The sequence below is a fragment of the Miscanthus floridulus genome, chromosome 8 (genome assembly GCF_019320115.1).
Source record: "Miscanthus floridulus cultivar M001 chromosome 8, ASM1932011v1, whole genome shotgun sequence".
Lineage (NCBI taxonomy): Eukaryota > Viridiplantae > Streptophyta > Magnoliopsida > Poales > Poaceae > Miscanthus > Miscanthus floridulus.
Window position 1 is genome coordinate 129795861 of NC_089587.1, and position 8280 is coordinate 129804140.

The 8280-nt window shown below is 40.9% G+C and overlaps 1 protein-coding gene across 1 annotated transcript; it reads right to left on the reverse strand.

The window, feature by feature from the left end:
- Window positions 1–5758: 5758 nt before the first annotated feature.
- Window positions 5759–7964, reverse strand: LOC136469897 (uncharacterized). Its single transcript, XM_066467919.1, has 4 exons — window positions 7508–7964; window positions 6284–7196; window positions 6047–6086; window positions 5759–5956 (listed from the first exon to the last, which is right to left on the reverse strand). Exons 1-4 carry the CDS (start codon window positions 7962–7964, stop codon window positions 5759–5761), a joined length of 1608 nt encoding a protein of 535 aa, XP_066324016.1.
- Window positions 7965–8280: the final 316 nt, after the last annotated feature.

Here is an 8280-nt window from a genome sequence, read left to right on the forward strand (position 1 = left end):
TGCATGATCCTTGGAGTCACTTTATTTCTGGTTTATGATTGGTAAGTCTAGTTGAGTACATTCGAGTACTCAGGGTTTATCCCACCATGTTGCAGGTGAAGTTCTTGGCCTATTGAAGATGGTTGCTAACCGCTAGTGGGCTCGATGACTCTATATTTATTTCTCATCTATATGCTTTTATCAGAGGAGGTCACTTATGCTAGCAATGTACTTGGAACTTATATTAATGTAATCATTTGAAAGCTATGTTGTTTTATTTAACCGGTTTTAAAACCCAAACTTTTACTATTATTTGTGAACCCATTTGTAATATTATTTCCACTGCAACTCTATGTATGTGATGTGTATTTGCTTAATCACATGATCTTGGTTATGATGTTGATTTATCGAGGTCCTTCGTGACACTCGGTGGACTACTGGGTTTATATAAGTGAAAGTATGCGTGTGTCAACGTGTTTAATGGGGACAACCATACTTGATCTTATATAGTGAAGCTTGCTTAGTTTGGCCTTCAAAAACTAGGAAACATCCATGAACTGCCATAGCATGCCGCTATGCATCAGTCGATGGAAGCCGGGCCAAGATGGCAGCCACTAGGGTGCAGTCGCACCCCTGGTGCGCCTGCATCCTGGTGGGCCCACCTCATGACTGCCTTCATGTAACACCCTAGGTGTTTGGCTTCCACTAATTTCATTTCATCTCATAAACATATGCATCGTCTATGTCATCATGCCATTATCATTGAAACATACATATGCAACATTCGCATATTCTGTTTGTTTCATACTTTATTGCTTATGAATGGTGGTAGTGCAACATGGATTTCTCTTACCTTGAAACATGGCAACATGGTAGTAATGTGGCAAGTATAAAATAACAACAAAGTCATGAAACATGTGAAACATTGCATTGCAACAATTGGGTGAAATGCTTGTTTTGTTGTTTCATCACATGTGATCATTTGGATTGGTATAACAATTGTGTAAAGTGGTTGATCATGGTCTAATACACCTTAACTACACTTAGGGTAATTGTTTGGACATTGTTCATGTAGATCAAAATGACAAAATTGCCCTTTAGGAGAGGTTTGACTTGAATTGACCCCTAGAGTGGCACTATTTGACTGATTCAAAAGTCCAATTAGGGATCTTGCATGGCTGTACACTCTTTACCAAAGTTGTAGCTAATTTATCAAGGAACAAAAGTTGTTTTATGATCATCTCATGAAAATGGCTAGAACATGCTCAAACATGGCCCACAAGTCAGAATTTCATGCTGGTTTCATACTTAGAAATTTTCTAAGTCCTTAAGTGTTTTGCAGTTTTGTGTACCCAACTTTTTCACCTTGTATCTCCCTAACAAAGCCAAACTAGCTCGAGCTCCTTTGATAAGAGTTGTAGTTCACATATAGATGATCAACTTTGTTAACTATGGCATCATCTAAATCATCACGGATTAGGAGCTAATCACCGTCAAACTTGCTCTGTCAGTCATCGTCGGTGATCACTGAATCGCGATTTTCAGAAATCGTTCAGTGAACGTCATGGCCGACCGGCCAGGAGCCGCTCACCGCGTGGCGTTCATGCTCGGCCGAAGCCACCACGTCGCGCGTTCGCGCTCTAGAAGAGGGCCAGTGCCTGCCCGAACGCACCTCCTACCCCCATTCGCTTCCCTCTCGCCTTCTCCGCGCGCAGCGCTGAGTCCATAGCCGTCCGCCATTCTCGACCGAGCGTCGCCGTCATCATGCGCGCTCGCCACCGTGAAAACGCATTGCCCAGCTCGTTTGTGGCTTCGCTGTGATCCCCTCTACCTTCTCCACCCCACCGTCGATCTAATTGTGCCTTGGTAAGGGCGAATCGCCGTTTTCTTCCACCGCTCCCGTGGCTGACCTTGCCGGCATTATTGCTCCACGCGGCCAGTCGCCACCGTGGCCTTCCCATCCTATCTCTTTCTCACGCTAGGTCCTAGGAGCACTGCTGAAGCTCATAGAATCACCCATTCGAGCCGTAGTGCCGTAGTCTCACCGGAGCCGGCCATGCCGTGGCCGCGCGCCACCGTGTTCATCGCCAACCCTGGTAGCCGCGGCAATAGCAGCGATTGAGGACACCGCTAGGTGCGCACGGGCATGGTGAACATCGTAGCACCGCTGACCTCGCTGGAGGAGCCACCGACAACGAGCTACGCCGCCGTCTCCTTCTCCTCCCCTGCCTGCTTCTCTATTGCGTGGGTCCCACGCGTCAGTCGCCACGGCTGAGGCGAGAGCCTGGCTGGGCCACGCCATTCTGGGCCGTGCCTACGCCTGCTTCGCGTGCCGCCATTTCTTCGGGCCGACCCACCAGTAGTTGATTTGGTTTTCTTATTTTGTTTTGTTTTATTATTTCACAGATTTATGTACATATTCAAAAATATGTAGCTCTTAGATGGTAGATCCAAATGATGTGGTTCTAATTTTTTTGAGTTCATGATAATGTCTAGTTTCTACTAAAAATATAATCCATACCATGTTCTGTTATGAAAATGGGAGTTTCTATTTATCTCTTTTAATCATGCAAGAAATAGGGGTAATTATATCTTTTTCTAGGTAGCTCCAAATGGCATGAAATTTTTATGGTGTACTGCTCATATCATGAATAGCTTGTAGTTAAATTTTCATAAATTTTGGACACTATTTGTAGGAGATAGAAAATTATCTTATTTGCATGGGTGGATCTTGTGTGAATTTTCATAATTTTTCTATAGATCCAGTAAAGGTAAAAATTGGTGAGTGCTGTTCTTATGCTAGAATGAGGCTAGGAAAAATGAGAAATCTGTTGCTTGACACTTTTCAATAGGGTTTCCTAATTATGCTAAAAGTAGACATGCCACCTATTATTTTGGATACAGCAAGTTCTGCTTGCTCAATGGCTTTGAAATTTTTATGGTAGTCTATGTGAAGCATGAGATAGCTACTGTAATGTTTGTAGATTTTTATGAATAGTTTTACTATATATTGCTTTAATCACCTAATTAACTAAATAAATTTGAAAAGGATATTAAATAATTTATTTAGAAGTTAGCACTATACTTTCTAGTGTTCCTCTGGTATGTGCAACAAGTTGGTAAACTTGGTTTGGTCAAATTAGGCTTTTGCATCATCATTAAATAATTAAGTTAGTAACCCTGTCATTTCTTGATAGATTCTAGATTTACTGGAATTCGATTTGGTTAACGTAAGAATCATGTTGTGATGTTTACAATTGTTTTGTAGAGAATTTCATAAGCTTTCCAGAATGTCCTCATGCAAGCCATTTGGAATTGTAGAACCCTGGTTGTGATTGAATTAAGTGACTACTTGTGTGCATATGAAACTTTAAATGTTGATTTATGTATGCCTTTACTATTTCTAAGTTTGTGGTAATGTTCCTAGGTGTTAGGCCTTTAACTGAAGATGAGCATCTTTATCTTAGGTTATGCAAGTTAGGTAAGTTGATCTTGTTCTTTAAGTTAAGTTAGATACATGCTTAAAGTGATTTGAATAGAGCTATTTTACTAGGTAAACGGGTGTCCAGTGATGTTTTCGTTAAACATTTACTATGATTCATTCATCATGAGCATCATGTCATTCCTTATGCATCCATGATATTTATCTCGTGCATCGGCATGCAATAGGTGTACCGGAGGGAGTAACACTGCTAGAATTCGAGGAATCGAGCGAGCAGCAGCAGCCGACACCAGAGGTTCAGGAGGTGCAGCCTTCAAGAGAAGTGCCAAACAAGGTCGCCGTTGAGTGCCTGGATCACCGTCTGTGCAACTTTGTGAAAGGCAAGCCCCGGAGCATATTAAGCCTCCTAATTTCCAAAATGCAGTTACAGTATTATTGTTACATATATATTGTTGCATTAAGTTAGGTGTTGAATGCAAACACTTGATGCATTGGTTATCCAATCCTTGTCCAGATATTGATACCCTAAATCCTATGTAGCTCAGGCTCATGTAGTGCTTAGCCCTGCTTAAACACGGTAGAAGTCAGGTGATTTCCTGTCACCTGCGAGATATAGGAAGATACATATGGCACGGTTGGCTATATTTGCTATTGTGGAAAAGAACCAGTCTTAATTTGAAATGGAGACCGGGCGGAGGTTTGCCGGTTTGCAGTGACTCCATCTGTGTCGATTAAGGACTGAATCTTGGAGCATTTCCTGTTCATGTTGAATGCATGCCTCTCTCTTAGTTGGCCGGGTCTGGAGACCGACCACGAAGCCAAGTAGCTCACCTCAGGCCGGGAGTCGATAAGTATAAAGTACACCTCGGAAGGGAGCCGTAGGCGTGAGTCCAAGGGCAGGTGATTTAAAAGTCCTGATCGTCCTAGCAGAAGGGTAATCCCTGAGAGTGCTGGCGCTGATCGAACCCACGAATTTGGTTCCTGAGATGTCCCAAAGGTGACCCATGGCTACCCTTGCTAAGTATGCCAGGGTGAGAGTTAGGAATTCCCCCTCAGCTGAGTTGTAATTTGATTCGAGTCGCTGTCTCTCTCGGTTAGTGAGAACTTGATGGGCTTATCTCCAAAGTAGATACACTAAATAACATAATGGTTCAGAAATGATGATATGATGATGACAGCCTTATTATACCTGCTATGGTTAATATTGTTTGCTCCTAATAAGTGAGTGCTCTAGTATAGGTGCTAATCTAGTGGACAGGTAAATAATGATAAGCTTGATGCTAAGTTTAAATTGGTTACTATAATCATAAGCTCTTTTATGCAACTGTGTCAAGCTAGCCCACCTGAAAAGCCTTGCATGATCCTTGGTGTCTTTTATTTCTGGTTTTGATGGGTAAGTCTAGCTGAGTACCTTCTCATACTCAGGGTTTATCTCCCACCTGTTGCAGATGACCGGTTTACTTTGGTTGCTGCAAGTACTGCCTTCTCCCAGCTGGGGATGAAGACTAGACCATGGGGCGTGGTTTCTACTAGTTCTCGTACCTGATAATGCTTTTGTGGGACATGACTCAGACTTGGCAATGTATTTGAAAACTATGATGTTTTGTACTAAACTATGTTGCTTCCGCACACTCAAACTTGGTTTGTAATATGTTATTTAAACTCTGATGGATGTAATTCGAATGCTACTTGTGAAATGTTGTAACGAATGATGTGTTGTGTTCCACGTTTTAAATGGTGGGCTATAGAAATTAGCGGCAGCCTATCCTGGCCGCTATGCGCCGCTATTGCGCTACTATAGCGCCGCTATACCCACGCTATAGCGGCAGCTATATGACATAGCGCCAGATAGCTTAGCACACTATAGCGGCGCTATAGCGCGCTATTTAAATACATTCAAACAATAGCCAAATAGGCAAACAACTAAACACTAAACATATTTCCATGATAATCATAAGTTCATAATCATAATAATAATAACTCACAAAGTGATAAAGTCATAACATCCATGATAAATTGATAACATATTCCCATGATAAGTTATAAGATAAGAGCAAACGGCACACTTAAGTACTTAACATCCGCACAGTTTTTAAAAGACAAAAGCCACAACTCACAAAACACATCGGCTCATTAAGTCTCAGAATCAGAACTAGAATCAATGCCATCATTGGCATTCTCTCCATCAGAAGATGAAGCAGATAAGTCATCATCCTCAATAGTGGTAGTGGTAGGGATCAACCTCTTTCTCTTCCTGGTCTGGGTACCTACCTTCCTTCTTTCTTGTCCTTGAGGTGCAGCTACAACTCCATGTGATGATGTTGCAGTTTCTCCTTCCTACTCTGGATCTACTTCTATTGGCTCAATGCCAGGGATCCACTCATTGTCTTCATCTTCTAAAGCATCAAGAACAGGTTTCTCAAGGGGATCTCTGTCCTTTTTGTCCTTCTTTTGCCTCAGTTTTGAGTTGAACTTGACAAACACAAGATCCCTCATTCTATCATGAAGCAGCCAGTTGCGTCTCTTTGTGTGGACCTACATAGGTTTGATTTTATATTTTTATTATTTCAATAAGAGGACTGAAGAAGGGATTGCAGAAACAATGTAATGAAATCCGATTCATACTTGTTCAAAGGAACTCCAGCATCTCTCACAAGCTAATGAACTGCAAGTCAAACTTAGAATTCTAGCAGCTAACTTCCTAAGGTTTGGTGCACTACTTCCATGATTGAGCCACCACTTAGCTAAAAAAGTGAAAAATAGAGGACATGATTGAGACACCACTTAGCTAAAAAGTGAAAAGCTGATTGTGCTAGATGACAATTTTTCATACCTGGATCAAAATTAATATTTTTGCACTACCTTTTAGCAATGTCTTTCCCAAAGGATCCTTCAGCATCTTGAAACTTTTGAAGCTCTTCAATAATCTTGTCCTGAGTGTCTTCATTTGGAACAAGCTTTGTAATGCAAGTTATTACACCATCTCTAAATGATTCATTCTCCTCTATAGCCACCTTGTTTTGATAATAGTAGAAAGGGTTCAGGTAGTAACTAGCCCTATGTAAAGGTGTCTTCAGCTTACTGTCCCACCTTTTGTCAATGAAGTGAAAAACTTCCTCAAACTTTTTCCTATCATTGTTGAACCTCTTAGAGATTTCATTCTTAGCCTCTAGTAGATACCCATATAAGAACCCCATTGCTGGCACATCACTGTCCATTCTCCTCAAGATAGTAGCTAATGGCTCAAAGTAATTAACAGCAGTCTCAACATCTTTCCAGAAAGTTTCAGACTTGACAACCTTGTTTGCTTTCTTCCCTTTGACACTCTTTAGGTAGCCTAGTTCATTGAGCTCATCTTCCCTAAAAAGCCTCTGCAATTGCTTCTTGTTTTCTAGCAAGCTCTTCAAGTTGAGATAAGCTGTAGCAAACCTCGTAACACCACACCTCACCAAATCTCTAGAAAGATACTTCCTCATTAGGTCCAAAACTCTAGTATGGGCATACAGAAAAACAGTCAAGCACTTTGCTTTGCTAATTGTTGCTGCAACTTTTGGCATCTTTCCTATATCTTCCAGCATTAGATCAATGGTATGGGCTGCACAACCATTCCAGAAAATAGAGGGGTACTTTGCTTTCAACAAACTAGCTGCTGCCTCATTTGGTCTTGCATTGTCAGTCACAACTTGAACTACGTTTTGCACCCCTATTTCCTCAATATATTTATCAACCAGCTCAAAAATGTATCTGCCATCTTTCTTCATAGCTGAGCAATCCGCTGAATCAAGAAAACAAACACCATATGCACTGTGAACTACCAAGTTCATCACACCTCTACCTCTCTTATCTGTCCAAGCATCTGTCATAACTGAGCATCCATTTAGCTCCCAAGACTCTTGGTGAGACTTCAATAACTCCTGCATTTTCCTCTTCCTTTTTTGCAAGAATTTCCCACTCATCTCATATGGAGTAGGCCCTCTCAAGTTCCTGCCAAAGTCTCCAATAGCCTCAAGCATGAGATCAAAGCTAGGAAGTGTAATAGTGTTGTGTGGGATGCCAGCTTCATAAAAAACTGACAGATGTACTCACATGCTCTGTCCCTCTTCTCTTCCCTTTTTTTAGTTGACAACTTGGATTGAACCTTCTCAGCAAGAACAGAGTTGCCCTTCCTTGCAACCACTATTTCTTTTGGTGTTAGTTTATAGAACTTATCAATAGGACATAAAGAAGCACCTTTGCTAGTCACCTTCTTCAACACAATAACTAAATTGCCTTCTACATCACTATGTTCCTCTCCTTCAAAATGGCTCAAATCAACTATAGCTCTATCCTCTTCTTTCTCCTTACCCTTCCTTTGCTTGTTATCCGTCTTCTTTGTCAACAAGTTAACCATTTCTTTTATCACATCAGATGAAACTTTTGTACACTTTGCAACACCACATTTAGGAACTTTAGTAAGGTGGTACTTGATTCTAGTTATTCCACCATGATAAATGTTGTCACAATAGTTGCACTTGAGAGAACCTTTCTTGTTCACATCTGGCATTATGCAGTGCTTCCAAGCTAGGTTAGATGCTTCATTAGATAGGTTTCCTATGGATGCAGTGCTAGATAAGCCTACAAAAGTGGACAACCATATGAGAATGGCAAACATACAGTAGCAAAATGTATGGTGCAAAAATTTAGTAGCTAACAAGTGTTTGTTAACAAGTACAGTAGCTAACAAAAATTCAGTTTCAGTAGCTAACAAAAATTCAGTAGATAACAAAAATTCAGTAGCTAACAAGTGTTACAGACTTACAGTAACAAATTTCAGTTTTTAACATCATATTCATAATTTCATATATAAAAAAACCTAAGAT